This window comes from Platalea leucorodia (genome assembly GCF_965183815.1).
Source record: "Platalea leucorodia genome assembly, chromosome: 22".
Classification (NCBI taxonomy): Eukaryota; Metazoa; Chordata; class Aves; order Pelecaniformes; family Threskiornithidae; genus Platalea; species Platalea leucorodia.
The window spans coordinates 4,603,544-4,621,552 of NC_138844.1; the positions used below are offsets into that span (position 1 = coordinate 4,603,544).

Consider the following 18,009-nt stretch of genomic DNA (forward strand, 5'->3'; position numbering starts at 1 on the left):
CAGGTCCAGCTCTAACCCATGTCCCTCAGCACCACATCTCCCCGGCTTTTAAATCCCCCCAGGGATGGGGACTCAGCCCCTGCCCTGGGCAGCCTGGGCCAGGCCCTGGCAGCCCTTTGGGGGAGGAATTTTCCCAATACCCAACCCAACCCTGCCCTGGCGCAGCTTGAGGCCGTTCCCTCTCGTCCCATCGCTTGTTCCTGGGGAGCAGAGACCGACCCCCCCGGCTCCAGCCTCCTTTCAGGCCGTTGCAGAGAGCGAGGAGGGCTCCCCTCAGCCTCCTCTTCTCCAGGCTGAGCCCCCCCAGCTCCCCCAGCCGCTCCTCCCCAGCCTTGTGCTCCAGCCCCTGCCCCAGCCTCGCTGCCCTGCTCTGGCCACGCTCCAGCCCCTCCATGGCCGCCTTGGGGTGCGGGGCCCAGCGCTGAGCACAGCATTCGAGGGGCGGCCTCACCAGTGCCCAGCGCAGGGGCACCATCACCTCCCTGCTCCTGCTGGCCACACCATTCCCGACGGAACAGAGCAGCTCCCGTACCCGTCCCTATCCCCAGGCAGGTCACAGCCACGCCTCAGAGGCTTTAAGCATGCGGAGCAGCTGCATTAATTCCATTACCTAAAGCAGATAAGCAGGCAAGCTCCCCCAGTGCTCACCTTCCTGGCAGGCACAGCTGCCCTACCACAAGGTCCAAGTGCCAGGTTGTATTTTAGAATTGCTCCTCCCTACACACCAATCTCTAAAGCAGCTGAAGCATCTAACTGTTGGGGGGAAAAAAAGAAATAGAACTCAGCTGAGGTGCTTTGTGTAAACTGATGCTTTGAGGAGGCACATGAAGAGTGTGACCTTAAAACCAGCTCTTCTTTGTGAGAGAAAATTCGGATGATGCGGCAGTGCGTGCCCCCGGGTACTGACTGGCGATTTAGTTATGCAGACACCATTAATACACTCCTAAGCACACTCACCTGTACCCATCACCTTTTCTACATCCCATCTTTCAGATAGTATTTCAGTAGCATTTTCAACAACTGTACGTGGAAAAAACAACGCTTTTTCAGCTCACCTAGAAGTATTTGCTTTACCAGGGCAATGCTTGTTGGGATTTTTGCATAGATTTGAGCTGTTCAAGGACAACCTCTCTTCTCTAGCTGACCTCACATTAGTTTTCCTCCTCTCTCACCACTATTTCATATTCCCCTTCTCCTTTATCAGTGGGTGCCCCCACACCTGGGATATTACCCTCTTCAACTGATAAATCAACTCACCCAAGGATTTCCCCACCACTGGACCAGAACATAAGAAAAAATAATAAAGCCACCAGTTTATTTAGAGAAATCTTTTCTTTAATTGTCAGTCTGGAACGCTCTGATGGAAGCAGACTCAAACCGCGGAGGACAGAGTGATGGAAGCCGCAGCCAGGACCAGAAGTTGTCACATAGCGAAGAGGATAAGGAATGCCACCATCAAACAGAAGAGCCCCATGGCCTCGGACAGGGCAAAGCCCAGGATGGCATAGGAGAAAAGCTGCTGCTTGAGAGACGGATTCCTGCATGTTGTACGGGGGGAGGAGGGGAACACAAACCGGAGAGAGGGAGGAGAGGGAAAAGGAAAACAAAAAAAAATCCACAGTGAGAAAAACCCCCCAAACCAGAGTCCATATCACAGAAAACCAGGCTTATGTCACACAGGCAACAGATTTTGGAGCACAAACCAGTTTTACGGCAGGCAGCCACAGGCTGGAACAAGCAAGCCATGATTTTTCCCTGGTTTCAGTGACGCAGACATGTTGAACCCTGAAGGCTGGGTTCACCTGCCCTGATGGAACCAAGCACCAGTTCCTGCTAACAACCAGTGCTTCATTTCTTCTGGAGGCAGGCAGAGCTCCACAGAGCAGCTGCATCGTTCAGAAGTAAGTGTGGGGTGGATTCAAACAATCCAGGTGCTTTCTTATTTATTTTAATAGAATGCTGGGTTATAACAACCATTTTATATTCCAAGGAGGACTGCTTCAGTCAAACGCAGCATCTGCTTACATACACTACACGTGTAGAGCTGGACATATATTCCTGAGAAAGCTCTACTGATCTATTAAATTCAGTGCTGGGAGAAGGGAATAAATCCAAGCCAGCCTGGCATCTTACTTACCTGGCATAGCCGATGATCAAGCTGCCGAACACCGTCCCGATACCCGCTCCTGACCCAGCCACCCCGACCGTGGCAGCACCGGCACCAATGAACTTAGCAGCAGTGTCAATATCCCTGGAAACAGCGCTGGTTTGGAACTCGCGGCGGGTCAGCTGTGGATGGGAAACACCAGCTGGCTGTGGGATACAGGAGAAGAAACACGTCAATGACACTTTTAATCATAAATATATAACTTTAATAAATCATAATCACCATTTATCCTCTACTTAAGGCAGAGCAAGATGAGCTAAGCTTGCTAAGCCATCACCGATCGGGCTGGAAGCTATGGCTCCATACTAGCCATCCTCTTGATATACAAACGGACTCCTCCACCTCAGGAGGAACCATCACGTATCGCCGGCAGTGAGCGCAGGAATACAGGACCCACTTTGCCACACAAGAGTCTCACCTGTACAGCCTGCACCTCAGGCCGGCTGAAAACAGACACTGAAACTGGTCTGGCCAGAGCCCTGGAACAGCACCGGAACTGAAGCAAAACACAGACAATTAACTCCTGTAGTTGGATGCGTCCACACTAACCCTCAGAAAAGAGCAGTTATTTTATGAAGAACAGTCTTAGAATTTTTTAAAACGTCTCAAGAATAAAACAAGACTAAAGAGCAAAGGCATATACAGATGTAGGATACTTCTATTTTAGCCAGTTGGATTAAGTCCACGAGTAACACTACCACGGACCACACTCTGCAGCACAGCGAGTGTCCTATCTGCTCCATCAGTTCAGTCATTATTACAATTCCGTACATTTTCTTCCTAATTCACACCTTGAAAGAAAGGGGCGACTGAGCGCCTCTGGGACAATCAGTCAGCTGATCTTTAGGGAAGCCCTTGGGCCCGCAGTTCAGCGCACAGCTAAGCTGGTAGCTCTCACCCTCCGGTCACCAGAGGTCACCTTGTTTCCCTTCCTCGTTAAATCCCCAGTAAAACAAACCCACGCGATCCCACCTCAGCTGAGGGCATCCAGGACAGTGTTTTGAACCAAGCACCACAGAGAAAGGCTTCACAGTCGTATAGCCCCACTATTATTATACCCCACTGAAAAAAAGGTGACTTACCACAGCTGGAGAGCTGAGGAGAGCCAAAGGAGCCTGCATTTTGCTTAACCTAATCCAAATAAAGGGGGAAAAAAAAAAGAGAAAAAGGGAATCCTAACGCTATTGCCAACAGCCAACACCCCCCTCTCGGGACTGACATCGTCTATCTTCAGCCGCATCCCCGCGTTGTGCCCGAGGCTTTTCCCCCCCCGCCCGGCTCCAGGTGCCTCCGCCGCCCTCTCTCCCTCCCGCCGTTAACCCTCGTTTGGGGCCTCCCCAGGGCAGGCTCACACCCGCGCATTTTTCCCTTCCCTGACCCGGCCGAAGCCCGCACCAAGGCCCAACAGAGCCCGTTCGAGCCCCGGCGGGCTCAGGGAGACACCGGAGGGGCCGACGCTTCTCGCCCCCTCCGCGGCTGCCGCCTCCCAGCGAAGGGCACGGCACGGCCAGGCGCCGTCCCCGCCGGCCGCCCGGGCCCAGCGCTACCCCGCGGCCGGCGGAGCCCCTCCCCGCTGCCGGCGGGGGGCCGCGGTGCCCGGAGCGGGGCGGCCGGGCCGAGAGCGGGGCCCACCTGCGCGGGGTCCGCTCGGGGCTGCGGCGGCGGCGGCTGTGAGAGGAGCGCGGCGCCCCCGCCCCGCTCACCTTGCCGTGTCCCCCCCACGTCCTCCGCGCTCATTGGCTGCCGCCGCGCACCGCGCGGGGCATCCTGGGACAACATCCGCGCTCCCCATTGGCTGCGGCCGAACGAGCGCCTCCCGTCAGCATCCGGGACAGCGCAACGGGGTGGGAGGGCGGTGTCGCCACGCGGGTCGTCATTGGTTGGTTATTTTCTCTGCGTGCTTGCTGATTGGCTGGCGGCCTGGAGGTCTTCCAGAGGACCATGAGGCCGGCGGGGCCGCTCCTTGTACCATAGAGGTTACCATAGAGGCCGGGCGGTGATGACGGCGGGCCCGGTCCGGCCGCCCTCTCCGGTGCGGCGGGGGCTGCTGCGCCCGCCCCGGCACGCGCCCCCTTTCCGGTTCTTTCCTAAAAGATCATTTTGAACATTTAAACGTTTTCCCGTAGTTTATTAAAGTGCCCGGTTCAGCCCCGGGGCCGCTGTGCGCGCCGTGGCCGAACGTCGCTGGAGCCGAGGTTTAGTGTCGCCGCCCCGGGGAGGGGCTGGGGGCCCGGGGCGGGGGGTCTCCGCCCGGTCGCGGTGTAGGGGCAGGGCCCGGCTCCGTGCCCCGTTACCGGCAGCCTCCAGCGCCGGGGACCGCCGTTGGGGTGAGCCGGAAGGCGGCGGGGCCGCCGGTGTCCCGCTCACCGGGGTGCCCCGGAGGAGGAGAGCGGTCGGAGGGGCCTCCCCAGGGCCGTAGCTCGTTACTGGGACTTTAAGTTCCCTCTTTGCTGAAATCCCTGAGCTCTTTTCCACCCCGCTCCCGAGCCTGGCGCCCCGGCACAACCGGCACCGGTGTCCCCGGTCTCTCCCCACCCCGCAGCCGAGCGCCGGCACGGAACGGGGGGGCTCCCGCACCGAACTACAAGTCCCAGCAGCGCGGCCGGGGCCGCCCAGGGGAGGTCTCCAGGGCGGGAGGGCACGAGGAAGGGGGCGGGCTCCGCATTTTCCTGGTCCTCCGCCGCCTGCTCTCAGCCCCGGCGGTTTCCAGCCGTGCCTCCCGGTGAGTGGGGGGGGGGGGACACGGTGGTGGCGGGGACCCTGTACCCCTCCCGGAGCCTGGAGCACCCCCGGGGCCGGACGGGGACGACAGAGCTGCCCGCGCTGCGAAGCGGCGGCGACACTTTCACTTTCGTTTCCCGGGGCGGGGCGGGGGGGGGTTGAACAGTCCGGTCCGCTCCCGCCCTCCGCCGGGACCCCCGCGCGGGGGGATCCCCACGGCGCTGCTGACCGGGACGGGACGCCCGTGGCACATGCTGTCCCGCTGTTCAGCCGCGGCTGGAAGTTGGTCTCGCTTGAGAAGGGGGAATCCGTGGTTTTCTGCATCTTAGGGACGCTGCAGGTTAATGAAAGAATTAAACAGCAACAGCGAAAGAAAAGAAAAAACAAAAAAAAAACCCAAACAGAAAGTCTCCAGAGAGAGGCTGGGCCGTGGACACCGGAGGAAGCGTTATTTATTCACCCCAAGGCGGCCATGGAGGGGCTGGAGCGTGGCCAGAGCAGGGCAGCGAGGCTGGGGCAGGGGCTGGAGCCCAAGGCTGGGGAGGAGCGGCTGGGGGAGCTGGGGGGGCTCAGCCTGGAGAAGAGGAGGCTGAGGGGAGCCCTCATCGCTCTCTGCAACGGCCTGAAAGGAGGCTGGAGCCGGGGGGGTCGGTCTCTGCTCCCCAGGAACAAGCGATGGGACGAGAGGGAACGGCCTCAAGCTGCGCCAGGGCAGGTTTGGGTTGGGTATTGGGAAAAATTCCTCCCCCAAAGGGCTGTCAGGGCCTGGCCCAGGCTGCCCAGGGCAGGGGCTGAGTCCCCATCCCTGGGGGGATTTAAAAGCCGGGGAGATGTGGTGCTGAGCGACATGGTTTAGCGGTGGCCTTGGCCGTGCTGGGTTACAGCTGGACTTGATGATCTCAAAGGTCTTTTCCAACCTAAACGATTCTATGATTCCATTCCACTCTGCTCTGTGCGAGCTGTAATGATGCCTCATTACCGCGCATTAGTCATTAACAGCCCGATGGTGCGGCTGTCCCCGTCAGGGCCTCCTCTGCCTTCGCTGGTGACCTACCAGCTGTTGGCATAACAAAAATGTGAATGTTAATAAAATGTCCTCCACCCCTCTACTTCCTGTTGTCTTTTCCTGGAAGTGAACTGCAGACGCTGCCGTCGGCGCACTCTGCACGGCCTCTGGGTTTGTTTCCCTTCAAGATCACAATTATTTTTACCAAAACCAACATCTTTGCAGCAGAATGCGTTGTTTTGCTGCATCCAGGCACCGACTTTGCAAGTTACTTTTAACCCCCGTGGCAGCGAGGGCTTGTGTCCTGTCCTGAAACGCTGCAGTAACGTGATTAAGGTGCTGTCCTTAGATTTCTTTTCTTTTTTTTTGTTTTCTGTCAAGAGGTCCCTGGTGTTCAGGAACTGCAAATCATAAGACACATCAGGGTAGGAAAGATCAACATCAGCCAGATAAAGACTGAGGCTCAGATGAATTGTACGCCATTTCCTACGCTTTACTGAGATAACTAAAACTGAAACTGCAGCCCGGGGTGTCCTGGAGGGTCGTGCTTCATCCATGTCTCGGGTCTGCCCTGCCTCCCGCTCCCGGCAGGAATTCTCCGTCCTCCCAAGGCAGCCTGTGTCAGTGCAGCTACCGCTGCTCTTCCTTGCTGTGGATACCTTTTCCTTTCCGAGCGCAGCCCCGCAATCCCCATCTAAACTTCTGCCTGCTTTTCAGGCTGTTCTTTGGCACAGAATACAGACGATCTCCTGGGTGATGCCAAAAAAAAAAAAAAAGCAGGATTCCCGGGAGTTCATTTCCATGTGAAACTTCAGGATTGGAGATGACCTGAAATGCTCCGGTGGGATGGTTGGTCGTGGTGAACTTTCCCTCGGTTCTGAGGTCAATCCTGCTCGCTGCTGCTGTCGCTAAGATCAGCTGAGAAAGGTCTGCTTTGGATTCCTGGAATTGAATTGTCTGGGATTGGCGGCAGGGTTTTGTCAGCAGCGATCTGCCCTTGACAGATTGCCAGGGCTGAAGCCTGGCTGCCCGCAAGACGTCAGGACAAAGAGGGTGATTTAGCGTTCTGTTTCCAGTCCTGCCTGGGCTCCTGGCAGTTTGGGTCCTCTTTGATCGATGCGCCCACTAGAGATTTATGTTGTGTGATTTGTAGCGTCACAACGCACTGCGAAGTTTTCTGTGTAGAGAACTCATGCAACAGCTTCAATGCTATTTGTTGACCCCGCTGTCATGCAACGTATTAATTTCGATACTGAGAATCATCTTGCAGTTTCAGCGTAACAGTCACAAGTAGCAAGGCTATAATAGCCTCATGACACAGGCTTGCGAGGCAGAACTAGGACGACCAGCCTAACCAGGATCTCCTCCGTTTGTGCTCTTCCATGGGAGCTGAGCTTAGCAAGGTACCTCTTTTCCCTTGGAGCCAGGAAGCTGAAGATGAAAGATCCTGTATTTGGAGGTCAAGTCATTGCGTTAGATTTGAACGCAGAAGGTGGAGAGGCTGTTGAGTTTGCTTATCGCCAGCATGAGAGTGTCTTGTGTGTCTCACCACCGTCAGCCGGTGAAGGTGGAGTGTGTTAGGGCTGGGGCTGCACGAGTCTTGGAGCTCCTAGCGTGATAGATTGTAAGCTGCTCTTTTTGTCTTGTACTGCTGTCGGAGCATTTCACTGATGCGGCAAAACCTCTGTTCTTCTCAAGCAATGTGCTAGTCTCCAGATTTCAGAAGACCTAATGCGCCCCCACATTAGCTACATATGGTGGGGATGTGCCTGGAGCATCAAATCACGTGAAAAACGTGATGTGAGGCTGCGCGTGGGGCCGGCCGGCGTTCCAGCAGGGTCTCCAAGCACGGGATCCCACCAGCAGGCAGGCGTGCTCCTGCTGCTGCCAGGCACCGCTGCCTCTCCCATGTAGCAGATCTGTGGACAGTCAGCGGGTCGGGTTCCTGGGGTCCCGTGCAGCAGAGAGGCCGCTGTGCCACGCTGGCAGCCTCAGAGCAGCAGGCACCGTGGCTGGGAAGCAGCGGTCAGATGAGAGAGCCTTACACATGTCTGCTAAGAGGATCTGCAAGCTGCCGTGGATGTCAGGAGCAGCCTGGCCGCAGCGGCAGGGACTCCAGCGAGCTCGTGTGCCTTGCTGAGCAGGCTTGGTGTGTGCGTAGGGGGTTTTGGACCTCACAGCTGTGTCATTCCCAAGCCGTACCTCTTCATACCCTTCACGGACACAACTATGTTGGCAGCATCTGAAGATGAGATAATCCCCTTATTCTTTCCTCTTGTAGACTTCCACGATGGACGAGACCTCAGACGAGCCTCCCACTTCTGCCGTCCTCTTAGACAACTGCCACTTCTCCCAGGTCATCTTTAACAACGTGGAGAAGTTTTATGTTCCCGGAGGAGACGTAACCTGTTGTTATACCCTCACAGAGTACATCGTGCCTCGCAGGAAGGACTGGGTGGGCATCTTCCGTGTAAGTGAATACTGTAAAACCAGATGTGCCAAGTGTGAGAAGGCAGCAGCAGGCAGAAACAAATAGCTTGGGCTTTGACGGAATAGGGTTGGGGAGATTTTTTTCAGTAATAACCTTGTGTAATGGAAGATCTTTATTGTGCCTAGGGACAAAGTGCCAGACCTGATATGACCTGAACAGCTTCAAGGCTAATCAAACACTCTGGTTATCCCTTCATGCATAGACCACAACTCTTAGGAGTCAGGATATCAATGCAAAAGTCCTCCCAGTAACTGATCTATGTGGAAATACAGCCCCATTACCATAGGATCAACGGGAACTGTGCGATGCCACGTAACAATTTTGCTGTTGCAGGTGGGATGGAAAACAACCTCGGAATATTACACATTCATGTGGGCTCCTGTGCCCAGTGATGCCCACGCTGTGCAGCAGCAGATCCAGTTCAAAGGTGAGTCGGGAGCGTGGGTCACACACAGGCACACGCTGCCACCAGTAAGCACTGTATTCGGAATTACAGAATATCTGTAGGATCATGCTTTGGGAGACTTATTTCAAATCCCATAATAAATCACAAAATTTCGCATCAGCTAAATTCCGCCATCCTGACTGAGTGATATTGTTTGTGTTCTCATCACTGACACGAAGAATTACTGATGGTGCAGGAAGAATATTGAACTGGGATGTCTCAGTTTTCTGAGGTTCTCGCTTTCTGCACTATATAGCCAAGAGACTTGAATAATTAGAAGCTGCATATGACGGGGCTGTTGTGTTTGTCTGAAGCTTACTACCTACCGAAAGATGATGAATACTACCAGTTCTGCTACGTCGACCAGGATGGTATGGTCCGGGGAGCCAGCGTGCCTTTCCAGTTCAGAGCAGAGACTGAGGATGATATCCTGGTGGTTGCCACGCAGGTCAGTGTCCTCTCTTCCCCTGCTTTTTTCTGCCTCTGCTTTTATTGGCATATGCTCATTGCTAACATGGAGTGATATGGTGAATCGGATGCCAAACTAGAACTCAGACTTGGATCCTATTCTTGGCTTTGCTACTGATCTGTCACACAAATTTGGGCAGCCTTTGTTTCTCTACTTGCCGTTTATCAGACCAGTTTACTTAGATTGTGAGCTCTTTGCAACGCGGGGCAACTTAATACATAGCGTTTCAGCGCCTTTTGAATATTTTTAAATGAAAATGTTATTTTCATGGCAACAGTCTCCCATTAGATGGGAGTAGGAGCATGCACATGGACAATAATTGAGGTGCTGTGAAGCCAAGCTCTTATTTTGCAGTGTCCTGTGTGCAGCCCTTTTGTTAATGACTACACTGCACACATGGTCCTAACCCAACAAACTGCAAAAAGCCCCAGACCTCTGCCTCTGCGGACTTCTGTGGACACGGAAAGCATTGAGCATCAACAAAGATCCGGGGTAGTATGTGCTCAGTATTCCAAGAACTGGGTCAGCTTTGGACAGACTGGGCAGAGCGAAGCAGCAGTCTGGTCTGCGCTAGCAGTGAAGGCACGGGGAGGTGCACGGTGTTCCCTTTTGCAGAGCTCCTCTTCCTTTGCTCTTCCCGCTGTGCTATTTGAAATGTAGCTTTTCAGTGCTTCTGTTACGGCTGAATAACTTTGCTGCTTGCTAGGGAGAAGTGGAAGAGATTGAACTACAAAACAAAAACTTGCGTAAAGAAAATGAGGAGCTGAAAGCAAGCTGTGCCAGTCTCCAGAAACAAAACGTCGATCTGCAGGAAGAGCTGAGCAAGACACAGGTAAACAAAAAAGTTAATATATTAAGTCAGGAGCTTTAAGTCTGAAAGATGAAGCGCGACTAAGTCAGGTTTTGTTCCACTGTATGCTTCCAGGAGAAAATGAAAGAGGTTTCTCCCCATATTATCTGTTTCATGCTTTACCAAATCATCCACGACCTCTACTGTGGTAAGAACAATAATGATGAACATCAGCAGACACAGAAGTCAGGAACACATGGGAAGGGGAGTGTTCAAAAATGTTTTGTAGGCTTTCCCAAAATCACATTATCATTCTCTTTTCCTCCTTCAGTTTTGCTCAAGGCTTGATATAAATTAAACGGGCTCTGAAAGAGTGGTCAGGATGCAAAGGAGAGATTTCCCTCCTTCAGATGGGCTGCCTGGAAATGCTGCATTTGAGGGATTTTGCAGTGCCAGTGCAGAGCAGGAATATTATTGCTTGGGTCCCGTTTACCTCCTATCGACCTCTCTGATTTTCAGGAGCTGCAGAATAGTTTGGAGTCTCTAAGGAGCAACACAGAGAAACTGGAGCTGGAGCTGAGTTCCCTGAAAAAGGAAAATAAACAGCTAAAGGAGCAGGACAAGTGCAGAGAGGCAGAACTGCAGCAGTAAGTGTATTTACAGCATATCTTAAAATAGGATTTCATGTAAGCACCTTGCCTTTATGGATTAGATTTCCCTCCGTGAAAGTATGGTGTGTTTTGATTTGTTCCGAGTAGACTCAAAGAGCAAATTCAGAATGCGACCTCTGACAAGCAACGACTGGAAACCACACTGAGAACAGCCCTGGATCACATGGACCAGCTGCAGGTAGCAAACGTGTAGCTGCCCTCTTCTGCTTTGCCTTGCCTCTGACAGAGAACTGAGCGATCTTGAGCAAGTATGTGGTGCATGAGTTTCTTTTTGGATTACGTGGGTTCTTTAGGAAAATGTCAACCTTTGATATGATTTGACCTCCAGGAAACCTCAAGAAATCTGTGTTCTGGAAGGAAGGGTGGAGGGGGATGTGCTAAGAGAACCTGTAAGGACTTTATTCCCTCAAAACATCCCCTTTGCATGCTCCTTCAGTTGCCCAAAATCAGACTGTTGTTTACCTCCTGCTAGCTAAGGATCCAGGCAAAAAACACTTTTGTTTTGAAAAACATTCTAAAATTATGTTCAATACTTGGGTGCAAACAAGACTTCTCGCTGGGAGGTATGCGAAGGGAGAAGGTAGACTGAAAATACCTTGGTGGTTAGGTCCGGGACATGGGAGACCCAGAACGATGGGCTGACCATCTGGCTATAGAGTCTCTGTTTTTCTCTTTGTTCTCTGATGTCCCAGACTAGAAGTGTCATGTTGGAACTTAGAAAGCTCCTCAGAGAACATATGAATGAGTACTGTGTTCTGATGAATCCATCAGCTCCCGTATATCCCCATGTAACTATTCTCAGTTTCTATCAAGGTTTTAATGGACAAATGTGTGCAGAAAAGAAAAAATTAAGCAGCCACAGGTTCTGGAGCTTTGCCTTCTGCAGCAAAAGGTGCCTGCGCTCCTCACTCAGAGCTGTTTGATTTTCACTTTCTGCGCATCCTTCTTTCTTCCTAGTCCCAAGTGTTGAATTATGAGAAAGAAGTGGAAAGCCTGTCTCTCATGGACCGTGACAAGACAAAGCAGCTTGAAAGGTTAAAGGAAGAGAATCGCCAGTTATGCCTGAGCAGAGCTCAAGAGGTAAAGCCTTCCCTGAGCATCACGGTGCTTGGGGGAGCCAGGGCAGAGAGGCTGAGGCGTCCTTGGCAGGGAGCAGGTACAAATACTGCTCAATCTTACGAGAATCTAGGGGATTCCACGGCAGAAAATGTCCTTGGTGGCGTGGGTGCCCACATTGGTGGTTCTGTGAACACGCCACCTGACAGATTCCTATAGTATACATATATTCTTATAGTATACACGTGTTTTAGTTTTGGAAGAAACACCTGTATAACTAGACATTGTCATTCTGATTCTCCGTAGTAGGAAAATTCAGTCTCTCTCTTGATCTCTTTTGAGTCAGCTCAAGGGATAAAGTAAATCAGTGGGAATTCAGGATTGATGCTTGGCTGATTGCAAATGGTTGCATCTAAGCAAAATTCTTTCAGGACTGGGACTTATGGGTGAATAAAACACATTACCCTAAATCTGCCCAGGCTACACGCTGTTAATTTTACCTCCAACAGGAAGCTGACTAGTAATTGGTGTGAGGCAGCAACCTTGCTGGTCTTCTCTCTGTTGCTGTTTTTGTCGCTTTCTCATCTTTAATATCTCAAATTTAGCATCTAATAATCAATAAAATAGATGCAATATGCTCCGAATGCACCAAAACCAATACAAAGTTTCTGTTCTGTAGTTTGGTGCTCTGCCCCACATCCTTCTCTGACAGCCCTTTGCAACTCCGCTCGTGAAAATCTGGGACTTCTGTGCAGAAGGAGCAAAATAAGGAGCTTGAACATTGTGTAGGATACTTGAAGGGGACGGAGGGCAAACTCTCACTTTGTCTGTCCCGCTGTCTGCAGAACGAGCAGGTGCCCAGCATCGCTGGGGTGCAGCTGGGGAGGTTCCCAGCAGCGCCGTGCGCAGAGCTCTGCCGTATCGTGTGGGACCTGGGCAGGGGCGCTGAGTCCCTGGCAGCACTGGCTTCCACCTTCTTCCAGTTTGCAGAACCATCACAATTTCCCTGTGATGTTGCAGATGACTATAGGTATAACAAGTTTAAGTTTATCGACAAAAGGCTTGCTTTTCTTCAGTAACTTCTGCAGACCTTTTAGAGGTAATCCACAAACCTCAGCACTGGAAATCACTCCCTGAAGGAACGTGAAGGATATAAAAGAAAAGGGCAGCACGCGGTGGCATTTCTTTCTACTGAAGAAACCATCATTGGCAATGACTGAGGCCATCACATCATCTTTAGCCTGTTGCCCTGAGTGACCTTCTGAAGGTGCTTCTCTCTCTGTATGTGCTACTCAGGAAGCTTTTGGAGGCTCTGCTCTGACTTTGGCCTTGAAAATTAGATGCCTAAAATAGATGATGTGATTACCTCCGCTGTGATGCCAAATGTTCAGGGTTCTTAGAGTGATACTTTGAGAATGACTGCAGAATCCCTAAGTACTCTAGCTTATCTAATTTAGTGATTTAATTCAAGAGTCAGCTACAAGATTGATTCCTAAGGATGTGCTGGCTATCCACCGTCCATGCAAGTCTCGCAGCACCACAAAACCTGGCAGACTTGGATAGCTCTCCCCTGCCAGGGTGGATTTTTCAGCTGTAGGAGTTCCTTTGCTTCAGCCTCCCTCTTTGTTTGACCTGTCATATGTCCCCTTCGGGGGTCATGTGTCATGTCGCATGTTGTAATGAAAATACAGAGCGTGAGTGGTGACATGGAGATATCCTAGGTGACAAACTATGAAATGGTAAGACTCCCATTGAAAGGGAAGGTTTATTTGTGGGTAATAAATGCAGCAGGAGGCAGCTAGTATATGACAGCGCCAGTGCTTGGAGCTGTCGTCGTTTTATTTGCCAGTTTCCCACGATTTACCAAGTAACCCTCTTCCTTCATAGCAACAAAACCGCACCTTGATGAAAGAACTTGAGGAGCAGAAGCATTCGTTTCAGATTCTGCAGGCGGAAAAGGATGAAGCTGATGAGGAAAATCAGGTGAGAACTTGGCACAACTCCCTCGCCTTTCTCCTGTATTGAGTACGACACCAGTCTCTCAGTCTAGGGTTCAGTTCCATTAACCCTTCCACCAAACGGATCACTAATTGTGCCTGCACGTGGACCATCACCGAAAGCCAGGCTGCCAGGCCGCCTGCGGGCGCATACAAACGACTCTGTGCCTGCACTCACAGTGTGTTGTTGCTGCCACGACTGTACAGCCTAAGAGAAAGGGTCCAAACACTTGCACCTTTCCCCTCCTCCCCGCAGAACAGACTGGTTTACTCATAATAGCATGGGGATTTTCAAAAACTCCTAATGTTAGCTTAATTCTGACACCACTGAAATGAATGGACTTACTCGTTTAAACGGACGTAGCCTTTTTGTCCAGTCTAAGCAATGACTGCTCACTTTTGTTCCTTACTCTGCATGACTTCAGAACTTCTGTCTTTTAAAGTGTATTACTCTGTTGTGATCATCTTGTCTGCCTTTCTGAGCAGGCCACAGAATAGATCCTTGCCCTTCCTTACCTCGCTTGCAGGACTAGCACTGAGCTACCTAAGAGAAGTTCAGAGCAATTCTGATTCTGGTATAAGAGGCTCTATGTTAGTGCAAAGCGTGACTTTTCTCTGAAACGGTCTCCTGAGCTGCTGGAAATTCATTCCGCCCTTCTGTCCCTTTGCAGAAACTCAGGGAAGAGAATGACAGGCTCCTGAGGCACCTCTTGCAGACTAAAGAGCTTTCTTCCTTCTCTGCTGTTTCACAAGCTCAAGCTCCAGTTCCAGCTCCTGGAGTAGGAGGCCTTCTGTTTGGAAATCCATATTGTGGTGAGATTACTTGGCATTCTGTCTTACACCGCAGATACCTGGCAGTTAGAGTCCCGGCAAATTATCCTCCCTCTCAAATTGAACACTGCAGAAAAGACGTTATTAGCAGCACCTCTGCGCAGCTTCGCATGTGTGCAGATGACTTGGCAGCTGCAAAATGGTGCCAGGTGTTAAGAGTTGACTTAAGTGATCAGCTGTCTGTTCATTTTCTGCCAAGAGAGACAACTATTAGCTAGTTTATTCAGCTGTGAGACAGCTAGTTCTGTGGCTTATGTCCAGTTTCCATAGTCCTAAATATAGAGGTTTAGATCCAGAGCCACATCCTCATGTTTCAAGAATTACCAGTTATCAGCACATTACATTGTTAATCATTTTGTTGTGGCTAAAATGACTTCCTTTTTTCCAGTTGCGGAAGCAAATGTGGGGGCAGGAGCTGCAGACGTAGTAAGTAAAGTGGACATGACTGGACATGAATTAGTGGTTTATGGACACAAATTAGTGGTTTGAAATAAAAAGCTCCTAGTTCAGCTCTGTAGCCAATTGTCTCCATACTGGTTTAGTCCTGGCAAGATAGCGGACAACGAAATGGAGCCACATATGCTTAATGTGTAGAATTAATACCAGTTGTTGGTGTTAAGGAAGGGAAACTGTTGACCTTAATCTTTAAGGACCAGCTCTTGGTAGCATCTAATGTCAGAATGAGCAGTATGCAGCTGCTAAATACCTTATTTCATACTGGAGACATGGACGTGTGCTACCTAGGATGGAAAGTTAGAGTGCCTCACAGAAGCTCTTGACTTGTAAGTGCTCTTTAGAGAAGCCTGGAGACATTGGAAAACTTGAGAGTATCAAAAGTCAGAAAAACTCGTCCAAAAGTGATAATATCTGACTACTAAACTTTTCTGCTTCCTTGAATATCATTTCTAAGCTGACTTTATTTGCATTTGCTTTGTACTTCAGGATTCTATAAGGAAATGTCCCATGTGCAATGAAGTATTTCCTGGAGATATTGAAACAAGTCAGTACGAGGCCCACGTGCAGAGCCATCTTGTGGACTGCCCACTCTGCAGTGAGACCTTTGAAAAGTCCAATAAGCAGGTGTTTGACGACCATATTTTTTGTCATTGCCTGGAATAATTCTGAATTCGTATCTGCTCTGTAGAATAGGTGGCAGAGGCCGCAGTATAGAATAGACCAAAATCACTGTATAGGCTGGATTCATGCGAATAAGATCACCCCGACAAGACTGACTATGCCACTGGTACTGTAATTCTGAGCTTTCTGTTCCGTGCAGCACACGCCCAACACAGAAACTGGGTCAGACATCCACATCCTGAAACCGAATCGCCGTCATCAAACTTAACTCCTCTGTCTTGGATCAAGTACATATGCTTGTTAAATGAGTTACAAATCCTATAATTAGTAATTTAGTTGAATGTGGTACCAGTTCTTTAGAACAGGATTGGCCATGTAGCTGTTCATCCAGGTAGGGATTCGACTGATGGGCTGTAGTACAGCAGTTTCCTGTACTTGGCTGATGTATCTCAATTATAGTGGTTTTATTCTTTAATATAGCACTGTGATTGCTAACCAAAGACCAGAAACATTTTATAGTCTTTTAGGATCACCCCTTCAGTCCCACTCAGCTTCTGGAATGCAGAATTAATTATTAATAAGTAAAAAAGTCTCCATAAAAATACATCTCTTCTTTCACCATCAGTCATAAAGCAAGTGAAAAGAGACCTATTTATACAGAGACCAAATATGTTTGCAGATCTGAAGGTCTAGGGCCGTCCTTCCAGCAAAGCAGGCAGCACGGCTTGTTCTAGGGTGAGGCACGTGCACTGTTTTCTCCATCCATCTCATGATGAGAAAAACCTGAAATTTCTGAAACGGGGAAGGTCGGTACGGCGTGGAGCCCGTAGAAAAGCAGTAGCTGAGTTGTTTTGGCAGCACAGAGGATAAATGGTCTCTCAGTCAGAAAGTGAGGATCCTCATTTAAAGGAAATCATGAATTTGGATTATTTCTTTTATGTTTCTGAACCTTCTTGCTTTAACAAGAGCCTGTTCGCAAACCAAAACGACGTTGTGATTCAAAACTAAGTGCCTTGGGATATTACAGTGCTTTGTGCACAGATTATCCAGCTACTATTTTTATTTCTGCTTCAGGATTTTCAATTTATGATTAACAGCTCTTTTTTCCACGCAGACACAAATGGGTAAAGGTTTATTATCCAGCTGTATTAGACTGTGTTTCCTGCTGAATACCTGAAGCAATAGGAAATCCTAAGAAACTTTACATAGAGTTTTAAGAATATTTGGAGTAACAAAGACTTCAAAATGTTTTACTGTTTTGATTCTACACAAACTTCGTATCAATCTGGCTTTAAATAGAGTGTTTCTGTCTTGAGCCGTACTATACTGGTAAGCATTATTTAAAAAAACTGAAAGAAAATAACAGCAAACAAAAATAAAAGCTATACGGAGAAAATCTTTGATAAAGATGTCTATGTCTGTTCATTCTTAAAGAAATAAATTGGAGGAATTGATGGGGTCTTAAGGGAGCTATTTGCAGGCTTTCAATTACTTGCTGAAGCTTCTGTCTAACAAAGTACTTAAGCACGCCTCTGGATAACTTCTAGCATGCACCGTGGTATCCCTGCGGGTCGTGAGGCGGTTTCTGTTTTAACAGAAAGCACACGCGTAACTGGCTGATCCTCAGTGGCTCCTCACAGCATGGGAATACAGCGTGAAGGCCGAAGGATAGTATGGGATAACAAGAACGGATCAGGGAAGTAAAATGAGCTGTGTGGGACCTACTTGTTTGTATCTGTTTCCAGTAGCGCTGATCTAAAAACCCAGAGCTGGCTGAATTTCTTCTCTGTCGGAGGAACGTCTGGCATATCGACACCTTTTTTCCCTAGGTTAGGAGAAAAAGCTGGAAACCTCCTCACGCGGGATGATAAAATATTATTTAAAAAATACTTGGTATTGTACATGTTTTGATATTATCGATTATTATAGTTTATCTCAACATTCCTGGCATAGCTTTATCCCAGTTTTGATAGTTGAACATTCCGTCAAAATGAGGCTCATTTTTGACTGAACACTTGTTTCCTCAGGAAAAATCCCATTGTTTTTCAAGAACACGGTTTCCCCCCCAACCTTTTTCCGTACGTCCTCATTCTAAACTACGTTTTTCTTCTTTTACTGCTTTGCATCTTGACAGAAGCAGATCAAACGTGGAGAGACACAAAAGCAATTTTTACTAAAACCCTGGTAGTTCACCGAAATGCCGGTTATCAGACCCCTTTCCCTTCCAGACTGTTGCTAGTACTGGCTTTAGCAGCTCGTATCCTAAACCCAAACGCGGTCACCTGGGC

At 49.9% G+C, this 18,009-nt stretch overlaps 2 protein-coding genes across 5 annotated transcripts; one reads left to right on the forward strand and one right to left on the reverse strand.

The window, feature by feature from the left end:
- Positions 1-1,288: 1,288 nt before the first annotated feature.
- On the reverse strand, positions 1,289-3,946 carry ATP5MC1 (ATP synthase membrane subunit c locus 1; the record flags this gene model as incomplete). The annotated part of the gene is given in 6 exon segments (XM_082331609.1): positions 1,289-1,538; positions 2,138-2,313; positions 2,586-2,663; positions 3,250-3,298; positions 3,871-3,926; positions 3,929-3,946. Coding segments are annotated over 6 exon segments (492 nt in total). The 3' UTR covers positions 1,289-1,423.
- A 609-nt stretch (positions 3,947-4,555) lies between these two features.
- Positions 4,556-17,107, forward strand: CALCOCO2 (calcium binding and coiled-coil domain 2). Of its 4 annotated transcripts, XM_082331815.1 has the most exons (12): positions 4,558-4,889; positions 8,176-8,364; positions 8,719-8,812; positions 9,145-9,278; positions 10,006-10,131; positions 10,609-10,736; positions 10,848-10,938; positions 11,718-11,840; positions 13,704-13,799; positions 14,485-14,626; positions 15,033-15,070; positions 15,587-17,107. In XM_082331815.1, exons 2-12 carry the CDS (start codon positions 8,185-8,187, stop codon positions 15,761-15,763), a joined length of 1,329 nt encoding a protein of 442 aa, XP_082187941.1. In that variant the 5' UTR covers positions 4,558-4,889; positions 8,176-8,184; the 3' UTR covers positions 15,764-17,107. The 4 variants fall into 4 exon arrangements, with proteins under 4 accessions (XP_082187940.1, XP_082187941.1, XP_082187942.1 ...); XM_082331816.1 differs by lacking the exon at positions 15,033-15,070 and having other exon boundaries at positions 4,560-4,889; positions 15,587-15,770; XM_082331814.1 differs by having other exon boundaries at positions 4,556-4,889; positions 14,485-15,603.
- The last annotated feature ends 902 nt before the right edge of the window (positions 17,108-18,009 follow it).

Coding starts and splice junctions, on each gene's coding strand:
- CALCOCO2 (XM_082331814.1), top strand. CDS start 8,185: ATGGACGAGACCTCAGACGAGCCTCCCACTTCTGCCGTCCTCTTAGAC. Junction 8,813..9,144: donor GCAGCAGATCCAGTTCAAAG/GTGAGTCGGGAG, acceptor GTTTGTCTGAAG/CTTACTACCTACCGAAAGAT. Junction 9,279..10,005: donor TCCTGGTGGTTGCCACGCAG/GTCAGTGTCCTC, acceptor GCTGCTTGCTAG/GGAGAAGTGGAAGAGATTGA.